The sequence below is a fragment of the Mixophyes fleayi genome, chromosome 1 (assembly GCF_038048845.1).
Source record: "Mixophyes fleayi isolate aMixFle1 chromosome 1, aMixFle1.hap1, whole genome shotgun sequence".
Taxonomy (NCBI): domain Eukaryota; kingdom Metazoa; phylum Chordata; class Amphibia; order Anura; family Limnodynastidae; genus Mixophyes; species Mixophyes fleayi.
Genome location: NC_134402.1, coordinates 365,008,697 through 365,026,817, shown reverse-complemented (window position 1 = coordinate 365,026,817; position 18,121 = coordinate 365,008,697). Strand labels below are relative to the sequence as shown.

The following is an 18,121-nucleotide window of genomic DNA, read 5'->3' as shown; positions in this document are numbered from 1 at the left end:
TCGAGGAATTGTCATGAGCAATTTCTAAGAACAACTTGAAACCAATTTTAAAACAGCCCTAAAGCTAATCAAAAAATATATACCATAAAATGGCAAATAAATCTACATTTTGACGGACTGTCAAGCTGTTTGCTCAAGATTGCTTCTAACAAAATAATTAAGCATATATGTGTATGTATAAAGTGTCTACAAACTGCACACTGAGCTTTATGGTGGATAGTGCACAGTAAATACCTTGTTTTTTATGTCTTTCTATACTCATATACTTTGCATCCACAACAAGTTCACGTGATATATTGATACAGTAAGAGATGTAAGAGTGCACAATACAGGGGACAAATGTCTGGTACAGAAAAGACAAATAAGACTCTGGAAGTGCAATGGGCACTATATTTTGCAAACATTAAACTTAACCAAAAATATACAGAAAATGACAGGGAATTTAAATCATAGTAACAGGAGCTGTCTGTCAAATATTGGCCTGGGGGCAAGGACACAGCACTGGTCGCTGAGATAACTCAAGGACTGATTTATCATTGGGCAAATAGCCTTTCTGTTGGAGAAAATGGGTGTTATAGCCCGTCAAAATGGGCTTTGTTTTCATATTGCCTTGTATCTTATTAGGGTTACAGCAGGCAATAACCCCTATTTATCAAACATTGAGGGGGTACACTCCGTTTTGTTAACACCATGATCAGATGGTGTTATCAGAACAATACAATTTTAAAAAATGCTTTATTCTCAGAATAAAGCATTATTTTAGTGCAGTACTGTTTAAATTATATTGATTTTTTTTATAAAAAGAAAAGGTACTTGTTAAGTAAATGAGCGCCCCTGTAGCTCACTAGCACTGTGCCGCTACTTCCACTTGAGCCACTGTTTCTAAATCTCCCTCTGCTCTCCTCGAATCAGTGAATAGGTCATCATGTCAGCCAGGCAGTGGAATATGCAGTACAGATGAGCTACAGTACACTATTAATAGTGCACATCTCAATTATTCTAGATTATTAGCCACAAAAGCTCCCCAAATATATATCTAACCACAACTTTTGCCTTTGATTTTTTTCCCCCCTCAGTCTCAATATTGGTCTTTCAGGACTCCTGTAGGCTACAAGAGCCCTATAAGACCAATATTGTGTGTCAGGAAGCACAGAAAATTCAGCATCAAACAGTCAGACTGATTTAACTCAACCTGTAATGGAGACAATAAGTCAAGTGGTGGCTTGGTGGTCACCAGGGAACCGAGCAAGGTGGTATGGTCTCAGTTGCTATCCCTCCACACTTTGCGGTATCAGAGGTGACAGGCAGGTGGACGGAATCAGATGTGCATGCTGCGTAAAACACAAGCAAATAATCAGGAACTCTCTGGTGTGGATGGAATGACAAGGAACACACTGGAGTGGATAAAACAACAGGAACAGACTGATTATGGATGGATTAACCAGGAACACACCGGTGAGGATCAAATAACCAAGAACTGACTGGCATGGATGGAATAACCAGAAACACGCTGGAACAGAAGAAAATAACCATGTCAGGTGCCGTCTCCGCACTCACCATCGGTGCTAGGGACGGACGCCTTCCTTTCCTGGCAGCTTGGTCCGTTGCTAGGTAGTGGGAGCCGTCCTCCTACTTCAGGTTGTTATCATTGCTATGCGCATGTGTGTTTACTCACGTCTCCGTTTCCAAGCAACGGGATGCTTCTCTGCAATTCCTGTCGGCGGTCAGCTGTTCAGGCCGTCGCCTCCACTGCCACCAATTAGGGAATGGGCTCTACTATTTAAACCTGCCCTTAACACTAGGTAGGTGCCAGAGTATCTAGGTCTTCCTATGCTGCAGCATTCCAGCCTGTTTCCCTGCTCTCTGACTGACCTCCTTGTACTGACCCCACTTCCTCTGGTTCTGCTTCTGGATCTCCCTTCGGTCTGATTGCTCCCGCTGTATCTGACCTTTGGCTTGCTCACTTCAATTTACCTTTCCCTTTGACACTAGGTTTGCCAGAATGGTTTTTACCTCTACCTGCATGATCACGTCTGCTCACCATCCACTCTGCTGATAGCTAACTTGGAGGACCGCAACCTGCACGTCCTTTGCAGAAAACTCCACACTTCCTTGCTGGGTTCCCTGGCGAAGACCGGGGGTGTGTTTCCGCGCCTCCTAGCTTAGCAGTGCAAATATTAGCAAGTGGCCTTCAGTCCCTGTGACTCATGACAAACCAGGAACACACCTGTGTGGATGAAATAACCAGGAGCACACTAGAAGAGAATATGCAGTAGAACACACTGAGGGACCCAAGAGCCAACTAATCAGGACAATAAATTAATCTACTGGCACCATCTTGCTGTAGGTGCTATTATAATGTGGAGGCAATGCGAAAATAGGGGACAGGGAGTAGGGTCCAAATAGCAGGAGGTCTTAGTCTATATATCGGGCATGCTCATGCCCGAAAACAGCAAGTTGACGGCTGCCTTCTAAAACACTATTGGCAGTGCCAGACGAGAAGAAGATTTCTGATGCTACCTGAACCAGAAGGATGAGTGAGCTGGTCCTTGGTAATTGCATTGGATGGTCCGGTCCCGTGTGACACTGCAATTGTAAATGACAGGACTATATCCACTTCTACTGTGGCCATATCATATCACTGACACAGTATTGGTCCTACAGGACTCCCATACGCTACAATGGTGTTTGATGTAGGTGCTCTCAAAATTCAAATACCTCTTATTAAGACTAGCTAAGTTTCTCTTGTATCCCCATGCTCTGCAGGTTACAGTGTAGATAAGGGGCCCTTGAAAACAAGTTTAGCTGTCACAGGTGTAGGTGTGTATAGAATAAATTAAAAGAGATTAATAAAATGGGTTCCACACCATCTCTCAATATAACTCAATCATTTATTTAACTCCTCCAGCATTTATTTAACTCTCCTCTCTGCGTCTGACTCTGCCTTTCATAATTACTCTTGGATCCCTATCTCCTTTGTCTGGCCTTTGAGAGATTGCCTTTCCCAGCAATCTGAGCCAGTTGATCAAGTGTCCTTGTTGTTGCTGGGCACTTTGAGGAACACCTGTGCTCTGATCCTGACCAACTCCCTGATCATCTTATGTGCTTGGCATCCAGCTCCAAGCTTACCTGGACCTCCATGCTACCTGTGCCTGCAGACTATTGCTTCTACCTGGCATCCAGCTCCATGCTTCCCAGCTTATCTGATCCGCTGTGCTACTTGTCTCTGCAGACTATCACTATCACCTGGTATCCAGATCCAGGCTTCCCAGCATAACCTGGACATTCAGTCTTTCTGTACCTGCGGTTCATCTCACCTGCCTTGCCTCCAGCTCCCATGCCTCCCAGCTTAACCTGGACAATCGGACTCTCTAAATAAACCACCTTGTTTCATTTACAATACTCTCTGTGGTGTTCATACTAGAAATCCTCATACAAACTCTAAATAGTTGCAATAAATACATGTCAGTGATTCTGCTAACATTCCCTTGCCCTGGGGATGATTGTCACTCTATCCCTTCACATTTACAGTGTCATGAGCTGCTCTCCTTATCTCCCGGCATCAAGTCACTTGTATCTGGTCCTTCTCAACAGACACAGTTTTATCATCAGCTAACAGGTACTGGCCTTTATCATTAAGCTCATTTGTCCTATCTTCACCATTTCTACTCTCTAAATAGTCTGAACTGAGAGCCTCGGGTGCTATGCTTGTAAATGCACTTGATGTCTCTGCAGATCTGCATGACTCTCACTACTCTCCCAAACGGATCTTGGCCAGCGTAACTCCTGACTGCTCTCTATGTCCCCACTTTCAGTACTTGAGTCAACGTAACTGTGGTCGATCCGTAGGAAAGGTCAAGGCTATATGAACTTTTTCAAACTTGGACTCAATCAAAATGTCATATCCGAATGTACTCCCCATAATTAGGGCTCCACAGGCCTTTTTCCTGGCATTAGAGAGCATTATAAACATTCTGAGCCCGTCATTCACTCCCAATCCCGCAGCAAGGTTGTATTCCCAACTCATCTAAAATATCGTATTCAGTGTCCTAAATGGTGTTTAGCCAAAGGGTGTTACAAGTGTATGTAATTAATTTCATCAGATACACTTATCATACAACATAGTGGTATTTCTACATACATTCTGCTGATAATTTTGCACACACATTATTCACTCTAGACTGCTTCTAAAGGTACTCGTGTAATAGAACGACAGTGCTGTAACTGTTGTTGTAGCTGGAATATTACTTACTATAAAAATGACACCTGTGGTGGGATACTAATCTTGCTGAGTACTTTCTGTGTATTACAGTGACTGAGATGGTCCATTCAAAACAAAGTGCTTGGTAAAAAATGTGATATTACAGCATTAGACCATTTTATTGTCAATGATAGTTTGGCCATTGCAAACTCTCTTCTATTGGAGTCTGCAAATTTTATATTTTACATTTATATTTTGTACTGTGACTAAGTACTTAGATTACACCTTCGAATCATATTAATGTATTTTTTACTATTTTGCATATAAAACAAAATACACATTTCCTACTGAAATACCACACAAAGCTGTTACAGTTAGGGTAAGGAAACAAACATTGCATAAACATTGATGTCTGTGTAATCTGTGAACCATTGCACACATCATACTTGCCTACTCTCCCGGAATTCCGGGGGGCTACTGGACTCCCGTAAGAGTAGGTGACCTCCCGGATCCTGATTGCATTCACTATAAAATGCTGAAATTCACGGCATTGAATGGTGTGGTGGGGTTTAATGAAGTCCCATCCCTGCTATGCAATGCCATGAATTTAGGCATTTTCTTATACAGGGCGGAGCTATGGTGACTCTACGATGTCACCATGTCCCCTCCTACCGCCTGTCACATGACCTGTCTCTCTCGGGAGACAGATATCAAAAGTCGGCAAGTATGGTATACATACATGTAACACAGACAAGCTAAGATAAAAATACTAAAATGATCTGTTGTGTAACTCTGAGGGAGTTTTTTTTGTCAAAATCAATTCATAGCAATATACTGTACATACAACATAAAAGATATTTGCAAAAATGCAGTGCAAATGCTCTTATTTGATGTTATGCAAATACTCATACATATAGGAACCACTTTTTTGGAAAATGCATGGATTTTTGTAAGGGGCGTTGTATGAATTTAGTGGGCCTGTGTGCAAGAGTAATGTTTGGGCCCTCCTCTCTCATGTCACATGGGAAGCGTGGTGGGGGAACATTCCCCTTGCCACATATGCTGCCCCAACCATTCTCCCCTTGTCACATGTGTTGTGTTCCCCTGCCTCAGAGATTACAGCTGCTATGTCCTCAGAAGGAGGGCTCTAGTCTTCACAGTAGTTTCCACCAATGCTGCTCTATGTGTAAAGGCATTCTAAGCAGAGTGCTGTTGACTCCCAATGTTGTCACTGATGCTCTGCACAAACCGCTCACAACATGGATCAGCAGCATCAGCTTGGTTGTGCAGAGCAGCACTCTGACCCCTCCACCATTGGGCACCACAGCATGATAAAAGCTGTTGACATTGAGAGAGCCGCATTAATTGGAACATACCTCCAGTCTCTCCCTGCAGTCGGGAAGAAGTCCTGACAGTACTGAACTGTTAGGAAAATTAGAACTGCTCACCAGAATCAGGACAGGTGGCAGACTGAGCTGCTCCCTCCTACCTATTCTTGCAGCTTTGACCACCTGCTGCTGCTGATGTCTTAAACTCTATTGATGCTCTTCTGGATCCTGGATTCTCTGTCCCCTGTAGAAAAGCCCAATATCACACATACTCACACATAACATTAATATCACACACATAACATTAATATTACATAGACACACACAACATTAATATCACATACTCATAAGCATAGCAATGGAAATGAGAAATAAAGTTAGAAATATGCAATGATTAAAGCAGATAGCCTGACTTGTCATTGCAGACCACATGGCAATGAGGATGGCCCACACAGAGATACTACATATTAAAATGCCACGGATAGCAAGGTAAGAAGAAATCTGTAAACAGACACAAACAGAGCTGGCAAATTTCGAAAAATAGTATAGGCAGAGGGTTGGACGTGCAGCATTCCATGTCAGTAGCTTTTATGGCATGCGGGGACATGTGAGTCAAAGGCTATCATGGCAAAGGCATTTTAACGAGATTTTTTTTATTGCTATGATTTCACAGTAATTTTAAATCTAGTATACAGTAGTGGTATTTAAACTAGATATGGTCACTGACCCCCATGTTTTGGTTTTGGATCTGGATTAACGTTGTGCTTTGGTTTTGGTTTTGACAAAACTGCCCTTGCGTGTTTTGGCTTTGGTTTTGGATCTGTATTTTTTTTGAAAAAAAATAGCTAAATTTTGCTCTTTATTTGTCCCTACATTATTATTAACATAACACTAATTTCCAGTCATTTCCAGTCAATTTTGTCCACCTCACAGGTCACAATATTATTTTCATCCACTCACGGAAAAAGACTGCAGCGAGCTGGCTGGATGCTAAGCGAAAGTGCAACGACACAAACACACTGCAGTTCATAGCACATTTAGGAAACATTGCCACACAGCAGTGGCAGAAAAGAAAAGTGGTGCATGATGGAATTGTCCTTGGGCCCTCCCACCCATTTTATTGTTGAGCTGACGGGGCATGCTGCTATTTGGTAGGGGAGAGGATATTTGTGAAGTGGGCCAGAATGCTGTGCATGAGTCGAAGAGCAACCTCAAAGGAGACAGAAAGGGAAAGTGCTGAGATCTGGTTTCTGCAAAGAGCCAGGAGCCCACACTTGGTTAAATACATGGCCCCTATCATGGATGTAATAGGTCATTTTATTTTCTTCTGGGGCTGCTATGTAGGGTCGGACTGGGCCATCGGAGGGCTGGGCTAACCGTTGACCCTGATCGCTCCCCTCTCCCCTCTTTGTTGAAAATAGAAAATACTCACATGACCGTGGCGCTCCCCGGGTCCTCTCTGCTTCATTCACACTGAATGTCGGGTGTGATGTCATCAAGCCCGACATTCAGTGAGGAGCGGCGCAAGAGAGGAGTCGGCAAGAAGAGAGAAGACAGAAGACGAGAAGGAAGAAGCATGTTAGAAAAAGTAAGTGTAAGAACGGAAGCAAGGGGGAGTAAAGGCAGCATGGCAGAGAATGAAGGAGGTGCACAGACAACATAGCAGCGAGTGAAGGGGCAACGGCAGCATGGCAGAGAGTGAGAAGGGGCAAAGGCAGCATGGCAGAGAGTGAGAAGTGGCAAAGGCAGCATGGCAGAGAGTGAGAAGGGCCAAAGCAGCATGGCAGAGAGTGAAGGGGGGCCAAAGCAGCATGGCAGAGAGTGAAGGGGGGCCAAAGCAGCAAGGCAGAGTGTGAAGGGGGATCAAAGCAGCATGGCAGAGTGTGAAGGGGGGCCAAAGCAGCGTGGCAAAGGGTGATGAAGGGGTACCCTGAGAAGGGGGGGAGCAAAAGCAGCATGGCACAGTGTGTTAAAGGGGGGCCAGGAGAAGGGGGGAGCAAAAGCAGTATCAAGGGCGCAGTGTGATCGTAAGGAGGCACAGTATGGTGATGAAGGGGCACAGTAATGTGTGTGTGATGACACAGCGGGCTTGTGGCAATGTAATGTGTGTCTGGTAGGTGGTGGCTAACTAATGGGTGCTATTTTGTTTGTGGGGTGATGGTGGGGCAATTTAATTTTATAGTGGGGACTATTAATTTAAGATGGGGTGGTTTGGGCGCTATTAATTCAATGTGGGCTGAGTTTGAGGAGCATGATGTCTATTTATTAAATTGAATTATTTAATGGCAGTGAAGGTTGCGGGAAATAGGTATATTTATTATACACAAATGCGATTAATTTATTGTCTGGAGGAGGGAAATAGGTTTATTAAATGGGAATACTGTTACTTTAATGTTGGGGCTGTAGGATGGCCCAAGTATTAATTGTGGGTCCTATTGATTTAACGCTGGGGGTGGTTGGAATTTTCTAAATGTACCCATTATTTTTTCCAAATAGGGCCCCCAACAATCCAGGATCCAGACAAGCTACAACTAAAGAAACCAGCAGCACAGGTGGTAAAAGTGACAAGAACAGGTAGGACAGTCTGTCAAATGTTCTGAGTATAGTGGGACAATCCCGATATTTGGTGACTGTTCTGCCTAATGTAAGGGGCAGGTCAAGACTGTGTACTCTTTATAGACACACTGCATAATTGTTATAATGGTATTGATCAAGGAATCTCAGCAGTTTATGTATGTCCTTCATTATTTGCCACTTGCCATCGGTGGAGAAAAGCATTCACAACATGTTTTGAATTTTGCATTATATAGTCAGTGTCATGATGACTTTTCTTTGCTTATATAATCCTACAGGCATAGCCAAGATTGAGTTCCATCCAGTTGGAAGCTCACATACAGTATTTCACCTTCATGCTTTATATGTTAAAGTTTAAAGTTTGTGGTTTAATCATTTTAAAATATAACTGTAGTTAGAATGTAGCTTTGCAGTGTGAGTCCTATTATGTGTGCACTACCAGCCAATCATAGTTATTATATATAACATGAGAATTTTAGTTATGAGGCAAAATAGAGTACTTGAGGAGAAGTCACGTTCTTGATTAATAAATATTGCCCTATATACCATGGATAGAAGTAGACAGGATGCAATTAATTAGACAAATGTTGTATCATATGAATGCTTTATTTTCAATGTTGGTGGACATATTAACAAATGAAATACTAGCGAAGGTTTAAAAACACAACATGGTTTTTAGCATTGTACAATGATATAAAACTAAAAATAATTAACTCCTCTGCGCTTGATAAAGATAGATCCCTTATCTAATAGCTGTGAAAACATTTGTTTTCTTCAGAGGTTCCAGACAAGAGCTCAGTAACCTCACATCCCATACAGTACGTCCAGTAAATGGTAACTGCCCCGTCTACTGAACTTCCATTGCTTTAGAATGTACAGTTACTTTAACCCAAGAGATTGGTAATGACTAGCAAACACCTTGTGCAGTACAAGGGTTACTTTAGCAAGAGTGTTTAACCCAGAGAGTGATCTAGTAAATGTACAGCCACCTCTTCTACCAGTATGTATTTATTAATGACAGCAATTAAGGGAATATTTCCTTGGTTGCCTAGTTGTGTCTTATTGTATTGTGTTCCAAAAAAACAATGGAATAAAACCCCCAAATGTTATTTTTTAATAACTCAGGACCTAAATCATATGCACATAACCTAGTCATCATTGTCCATGGAGTAGCAAGATGTATTTTATGCTCTTTTTTAGTTCCCTTTTACAAGTTTTTTTTATACTACTTTATACAACTAGTTTTAGAAAACGTATTATGTTTGATATGTTATTCATATTAATTTTAAAAGTATACTCCTTTGGGGAAAATCAGCAACAAAGGAGTAGATTTACTGAAGCTTCTGTAAAGATTAAGTTGAGGTTTGTTAAAACAAATCAGATTCTATCATTTTCTACAATGTACTACATAAATGGTAGATAAAATCTGATTGGTTGCTATAGGCAACACCTCCACTTTTCCTTTTTATAGGTTTTGTGAAATCTACCCGAAAATAGTTGGTACAAAAGAAGTCTGAGTCTCTGCTCACTAACTGGTTAAACACTGCTGCAGTATGTCCAATTACCCACTTTATACTATACGGCACTGAGGATGCTGGACAAGTAAATTTGAGCTTTTTTCCAGGTGTGTGAATGTTGTCTAATGTAGCACACACTAATTTCAACACTATACCATAAATACATGAAATAAATATTAAATACACTCCTTTTATCTTTTCTCCTTATATACAATGCATAGCAAAATTATATTGGTCCAGAAGTTCAACACACACAGACATCAACGTTTTAAATAAAACATTCACCACCAAAAGAAAATCAACATGACATGTTTACAATGTGCGCCGTCTCTGAGCAGAATAAATGCGTATAGAAGTCATCAAGTACAAGTTATAGATGAGAGATTTGTTCTATTTCAGCCTTGACTCATGGATGCAAGAAGGGTAGGATATACAATAGGCTGTTCATCTATTCTGACAGGTGTGCATACACATAATGTATGTAATTGCCTTTTTTATACAGTGCAATATTGCTCCTTTTGTGTTGACGCAATGCATCATTAAAAGTAATTGTAACACTCACGCTGTGATAATGCTGCTGAACTAAGTGACCGTGAAATCTAGTAGTTTATCTGATCATGTTGGGCACAGTTCGACTTAGCGGCGCATGAGCGGCAAATGGTGAAGTTGCGTGACGAATAATAATTTTTCATACATGGTAGAAGATATAAGAAAAATAAATACATAAATATATAAATACTATTTCACTTTTTTATATATGGTCCTCAATGGCTAGATACACAAATAATATAACAAACATTACGTAATATTATGGGCTGGGAATGAGTATGCTAAAATTTAAAATTTACATTGTGTTGTTACCATGCTGGTGGTGGAAAAATTGGTTGTCTTCAACACATATAAAATTATTTTCCATCTTACATTCGCTCTTTAATCTAAACCAGGTTGTAGTTATATAAGAAGAATATGCAAAGACTTATAAATAAACTAGCAAACAAAATAGTGATGTAAAATTGGTGATAATTCCTAAGAAATGCAAACCTGTGGCAATAAAGAAGGGGACATTGGAATACAGATCTACCAGATTAGATTAATTCCGCACGCACATACAATATCCTGTGACAATACTGTGAAAATTCCACACCTGTAAGTGTTCAAACAGGGAAGACTTCTCAATATTCATTACAATTTTTTTTATATGTAAACGCAAATATAAACATAAATAATTAAATAAAAGTTACTCAATGACAAACAATGAGGCAAACAATTTCAATAAATAACAGTAGAGCAGCGTTAATAGCAGCCAATGAAAAGGAAGTGTGAGAAAGAAGAACTATGTTGTAACACACTAAATTCTATATGGTCAGGTAAAATAGTGAGTAAATAGGAAGTAGAGTTTAGCAAATATCCATCATCACTATCGTTTAATTAGTACATTTAATTTAATTAGTACATTCTACAAAATGTTAGCTAGAATTTTATTCATTGCTATAGGCAACATCTCCACTTTTCAAACATGCCAGAAACTCTCTGCTTGAGACATTTACCGCCAGATCTTGTATGGCTTTTATGTTGTTGTCTACTAGCAGAGTGAGGGCTTAGGGGTTATACATTATATGTATAAGCCCTAAGTGAGGGCTTATACATTATATGTATGTAATGTAAAGAATATTTGTGTGTATTCTGTTTTACTCTACTAGAAACTGTGCTGAATGGTATGCCTTTATTACAATGAACACAAGGAATGGGCAATCCACTATACTTCTAAAGCTCCAATTATTTTGCCGAAACCTGATGCAGAATCCACCATACTCTCTGATCTTAATCTCAAATTAATTTTCCAATACTTGATGCAACCCCTATGAGCCAAGACCTAAATTAAAAATGATAACTCAATTACATTGAATGACATGGAATTAAGGGAGAATTATTTCTTGAAATCAACAAATTTAATGTGTTACATCTAGGTGTGTTTTACCTTTGCTGATTCAGTTGTGTATTATATTGTAAAACGTTTTCATACAGACTGATGACCGGTGGAGTGTAGGAGTACATGCTGCATGAGTCGGAGAGACACAAACTAAGGAGTCTATTTATTAATGGGCACAAAATACTAAAGCAATTAAAAATGGCTTTTCCCTATATATCAAGGGTTCACTACCAATGATAGCAATGCCCTTGCAAGCGGTAACCCCAGTCGACGGCAAGATCCCCGGCCTTTCTGGTGATAGCTTCTCCATGCAAGAAAGGATGACGATAACAGAATATTTTTTATTCAGAATTAATTTTGAAATATATATATTTTATATTTTAAAATAAGTGTAACTGAAAGCCCAGATTTGGGCTTTCAGTTCCACTGTGCGTGCGTGAAACAGCACATATCTGCATATCCCTATTACCTCTATGGGCCAGTATTGCCAAGGCAGCTGAGTATTGGTCAGCTTCCTCAGCAAGATTTTAATGATAAATTATGGTGATAGCTAATTATCTACCAGAACGATAAGCAGGCTTGTAGCAGATATTAATAAATAGACCCCTATATAAGCAAGCACAACTATTGCTTTCTTACAGTAAAACAAATCTAGAAATTAGTATAATAATAGAGAAGTAGTCAAATCCAATAATACAGTATATTACAATAATACAGTATCACAATTTAGTTTTCAGGAGACTAGAATTTCAGAAGCTCTGAATTTATTTGACGCCTTCCATCATTTTGCATTTTTTTATTTAGTGAATAAAAAGAGACATAACTCTATATTTTGGGTCCATTAGTTACACCCCTCTAGAATCATTCTGTTCATTTTAGTGGGTCCTGCACACGTTTGCCTGGGTAACAAATCTAATACTGAACAACAATTTTCTCAGAAACATGAAAGAATAAAAAATACAAGATACAGATATAACAAAACTCAGTGCCTTACCAAAAGCTCTTCCACTTCTGGATATCCTACCATAGTGTGGATACTACAAAGAGCATCATGTAAACAAATGGAAGCATAGTGTAATGACCAACACTTGTACAGATATCAGCATGGTGATTAACCCGGCCTCATTCGTGTGAGGGGCTGCTACTCTTATAGGGCCTGAGTCTTTAAGGAGAAAACTGGAGTAACTTTGCACTTGGGCAAAACCATGTTGCATTGGAGGTGGATGTAAATTTAAAATGTGGGTATAGATTTATAGTTGGGTAGGGCATGTCTTATATCAACTTTAAATTTTAGTTTAAAAATAAAGCTATCAAGTATTTATGTGCATCATGAAAAAGCAGCCAGTATTTTCCTTACGTGAAAAATAATAAACTAATTTACACCCCTTGAATTGTAACATGGTTTGTCCAGGAGAACATTTACTCCTTTTTTTTGCCTTACTCTCCTTAATTACTCAGGCCCATAGTCTCTATGAAATCTGTTAAATGTGCAGCTATTCTTTTGTCCCTTGTTTTGCAAGTCCATTTTCAGAATTCATTATTGTGAAATTTGGTTCAGTGGCTTTTGGAAAACTTATGTTCATTAAAACAGCTCATCGTTAAAAAAAATAATTATGTAAACTTCTGGGTATTTTACAGCAATAATTATTTTGGTCTTTCAAATGGCTTAAAACATAGTTGCCAATGATTCCTATTTTTCAGCATTGACCAACTGTACATTAAAATTTCAATTTTCCTGCATGATAAATGCAAGCTTGTAATCTATTTGTATTCTTTAGAAGAGGCATGGAAAGAGTACTAAAATGCATTAAAAAAGTTTCCAATTCAGGGCTTGATAAATATTGTAGTACACCGAGGCAGTGTAGCCTGTAATGTATGTGGATATACTGTCGAAGCTGCAGTGTCCCTGAAAAATATGTTAAAAAGTAACTATGCATAAGTAAAGTTTGTTTTGCAATTTGTACTGTGATGAAGAAACTATAGCATCTTGATGATTATACAGTCTAAATCATATCAACTGTACTGGAAAGGAAGCACTAGTGACTGATTTAATACTCCTCCACGGAGAATGAGGTGTGGTTCTGGAATAATAATAGGTGTAACAAATCCACCCATATAACACCCATAGATAATTCTTATCTGGATTTCATCTCAGCACATAGCAACAGTTAATTTACCAAGGGCACAGCAAAAGCATGGTTGTGCGTGATTTGCACCCACGATAGAGAGGGCTGCATTCACTATGGCTGTGGCTGCCAGTGGGCCCAAGATCTGACTTAGTAGAATAATAGACCTGGGGTCTATACAGTGAGTATATGTTGCTTACAAAGGTTCTAGTCATTTACCAAGGATATAAATGGAATTTGGGTAAACGGTGCTTAGATGTTACTCTTTGCAAGTGCAAATGCTGTGACAAACACTATGGGGCATATTTAAGAAAGCACGATAGTGCTTTTACCGGGTAATTAAGGTGCCTCCGTGTCCTCCGCAAATTTATTAAGGGTGCATCGCAGCAGATATCATGGATATCTGCTGCTTTGCACTCCTCTTCGAAGCTGAAGCTGGCGTACATTATCAGAAATGAAAAAAGCCAATGCTGTCAGCTCTGCTCCGAAGAGCAGAGCTGGACAGTGCATGTGTGGAGGGATCACATGATCCCTCCCTGTCACTCACCGCTCGCAGAATTGCAGACAGACCGGGATCTTTGTGGAACTGCACATGCGCAATGGAAAGAAGAAGAGGAACGAAGATGACGTGGAGGAGATCCTAGAGACAGCGCGTCCCGAAGAGGGAGGTGTGATTTTTTTTTATCACAGAAACAGTAGTTTTTCGGAACTGCTGTTTCTGTGTTCCATTTTTAATAAATTTGAGAAATAGATCAATCCTTATCCATGCGATAAGGATTGATAACTATTTCTCATTTCTGCCGATCAATGATAAATGTGCCCCTATACCATATAGGACTGTTATCTTTGATCTGAGAAAACTTGTTGTTCTAAGTTGTGCATCCGTTAGTCAACTTCACAGTATGGTCTAAGTCAAGTCAAGAGTGTATCACTTCCTCTTCTAGTGCCTCAGACACAACAAATTACACTATAACTCAATAGAACACACATTCATTTCCCTGAAAGATTTTGTTTCCAGTGTTAAACAATAACATATTAAAGAATAAAAATAATATAACAATATTTATAACGTAACCAAGCTTGTTTTTTTAGGTATACATTTTCCTTTGCGAAAGAGCCAAACGGCACAGAAAACATCTGGATTGAGAAGTTTATATCTGCCATAACTGTTCCAACTGTTTTTGCTATCACATATAAATCCCTTTACTTATATGCTTCCCTTTTATAATCTTAGTATGTTGGATTTGTGAAATCACTAATACTGTAATTTGAAATTCCCTGAATTTATATATAAATTATAATAATAAATATGAAATAAATACATAAATACCTGTATAAATCTAAAAACAGCAATGTACTGTATCCTCTCCCTGGTGGTCTATTTATATTCTGTCCCATCTCATAGTAGTGATTTTCTACACCACAATCCGACCATAGTTGTTTCTAGTGCTTAGATATTTCTTCAGCCTTACCTAGAATTGTGTTAATTGATTCTCCATAAATACCTGTCTCTATCTGTACTGTAATGATGCCAGTGTTTTTCTATTGAATTGGATTGTACTATGTAGGATCTTAACGAGCAACCCCACAGCATTTTTGTGTGTGTGGGAAATAAGGGCCTGGTAATGCATATCTACTGACTTCCTCACCTTTAAACCAGATTATGTGGGGCCATGGATGGGCGGAAAAGGCCAATGGTGTAGTCAATCAACACCCATCATAAGCTGCCACCACCAGGGGGGTCTGGGTAATTTGTACCTATCTCTCACACCCTCTCTTGGTGCACCTGTAGACATCCACTACTATTAGAACAAAACAATGTTTGAGACATGCCATATGGCTATTATTATATAAATTAACAACAATCATAAATAAACAGCAATATTAGAAATTGCTTATGAAGTGCAGAGCTATCTTTGCCTCATTTACAAACTGGCTTATTCATTTTTTCATTAACTTACATGAATGAAGTAGATGTCAGTGTATACAGTAAATGTGGGTACACAGTCACAGAGCTAGTGCAGCCCAGATGGATAATCACAATACAGTCATATGTGTGAAAAGCACAGCTCACTTCAGACATTTGCCTTGCCTGCCTTTCAGTTATCAAAACAAGCAGTTTCTTATAAAGGTCACGGGAAGATAGCTGTCTAGCTGCAATCTTGCATATTTAACAGCTGCCATCTCATTTGTGAGAAGGATATTTTTAACCCTGTCATTACGAAACGGGAACAAGTGATTGTGATTAAGCCAGTTTACACTGTGAGGGATAACTTGTTGGACTTGCGATAGTATTAGAAGTTAGGGGCATTGATGGTAACTGACAGCTGTGAGTTAATTTGACATCTAGCATCTGAGCGTTGATAAAATCACATGCTTGCCATTCCACGAGGTGTCACAGAGTCACGGGCACCCCAAGTGATTGACAGATAGGTGCTTTAAAATTCCAATGCAGGGCTACTTAGGTAGACTGAGGTTTGTATGATAACTCATCTAGCAATCAGCCTGTAAGAAAGGTACATTCTGGGTGCCTCTTCTTGTTTTCCAATTTAACACCATGACTGATCAATACAAAGCTGTAAAAGGAAACTGCAATGACTGATGATTATCAGAAGTCTTTAAATATGAGTGGACATGATGTTTATGATAAATAATTGAGTGGCCCTGTTGCAGAGCTCTGTATGAATAACACGGAGGCCCTGGAAGATTTAGGAGTGTCTTAACGCCTGGTGCTGTCACAGGAGTCAGATCTTCTGCCCCAGCTTCGACTGCGGCTCCTGCTGTTTTCCCTGGAGCTTCTGTTCCAATCTCTGCTGCTGCTTCTCCTACTGCTTTGACTCCGGCTGCGGCTGCTCCTATTACTAAAGAAACTGCGACTTCTAGACCTGCTTCTGGGGCTGTACCAAGGAGGGGTACTGTCGGCACTGCTTGAGGAAGATGGACTAGGCCGGTAGTATGGGATGGGACGCTTGCGAGCACTGTGTGGAGAAGAATGACAGACACATTAGCACAGCTTGTGATGGATTTCCATAGCTGAGATGCCAAGTTGCTTTAGGTCACAAGTGCCATGTAAGGACAGGTCTGTTTTTGAGAACAGTCTATATTTAGATTCTACATTGCTGCTTTTCTGTGCTGGAAATTCATATGAAATATTACTGACCTCAAAAGTCTTGGGAGTTATTAGTTATGTCAGAGAGAATAGTTTGTGTAGACTATACTAGCCTAAACACAATAAAATAAAAATATATCTATTGCAAGCGAGAGAAGCACATAGTCTAAAAAAATATGAAAATCTATAATTAATACCTAGAACTAAATGATGAGGATGATTCATAAGTGTCCTGGTCCTAGGTAGGTTTTTATAATGTCTCTTTACCTGTTTTACTGCATGGTTAAGAAGTCTGCTAAGAATACATTTTGGGGATGTAATTTTGACACACAAACCAGGACAACTATGTGCACTGTATAATTAAGGTGGCTGGACCCTGCCCCCGCTTCACACGGCTCTGCTTGAAAAGAGAGAGCTGCGTGCACCTAACGGTAATGAATGCAGCATTGCCGATGTATATTATGGGGATAGGGAGAGTTGGAGAGAAGCCAAGCACTCTCTAAAATTATAGCCATGTCCCTATGCATGCTAGTCACGCCCACTGGCGGCGTGGTGTGGAAACCTCCCTCTGCAAATCCTGCGTTCGCCCCAGTTGTAAGGTGTCACATTGCAGAGCAGCACTACACAGTGGGAAAAACAGGACATACAAGGTAGACAAAATAAATGCAGACATGAAAACAAAGAGTTGGGCGGGCCCTGCTCAGGAAAGAGATTACAATCTAATTGGAAGAGGGTACAGCTGAGACAAGACGAGTGAGTATGAGTCATATTGAAGATTGGGAGAGATGTGAGGGTGTACAACTGTGAACAATATAGTTGGGAGTGGGGTTAGCTCTAATAAAGAGGTGGGCTTTCAGACAGTGATTAAAGATTTGAAGCCTGTGAGAGAGTCTGCCTGGGAGTTGTAGGGAATTCCATAAGTGGTTAGCTTCATTGGAAACGTTTGGTAGGAGGAAATGAAAGGTGGTTATCAGAGATGATGTGAGACACAGGTCAGAGGTAGATCTAAGAGGGCTGAGGAAGAGTATTTTGATAAGAGATTTGACATGTATGAAGGGATGGTGTTGCTGGGGCTCTGTTGGTGAGGGTGAGCCACCTATGCTTCCTTTATGGTGACAAGAATTAAACAGGTACACTAATTTATTCCCACTAATTCTACTAATATGGGGCATCAGGAATTATAGCAAAACTAGTATTGCAAGTTACAGATTTGCACTGGCTAAAAATGGAACTGTAGTGAATGGATATTGATACTTGGCAGCCACTGACATCATGATAAAACATTTATATACATGTATAACTATACATGTCTATGTATATTCTTGTTCAATAGCTA

At 39.9% G+C, this 18,121-nt stretch overlaps 1 protein-coding gene across 1 annotated transcript in view; it reads right to left on the bottom strand.

Annotated features, from left to right (window-relative positions):
- Positions 1-14,498: 14,498 nt before the first annotated feature.
- Positions 14,499-18,121, bottom strand: part of SRRM4 (serine/arginine repetitive matrix 4) — a 140,296-nt gene continuing 136,673 nt past the window's right edge. The window contains exon 13 of the mRNA XM_075178541.1: positions 14,499-16,654. Coding sequence (XP_075034642.1) covers positions 16,396-16,654 — 259 coding nt within the window. The 3' untranslated portion in view covers positions 14,499-16,395. The remainder of the gene's footprint in view (positions 16,655-18,121) is intronic.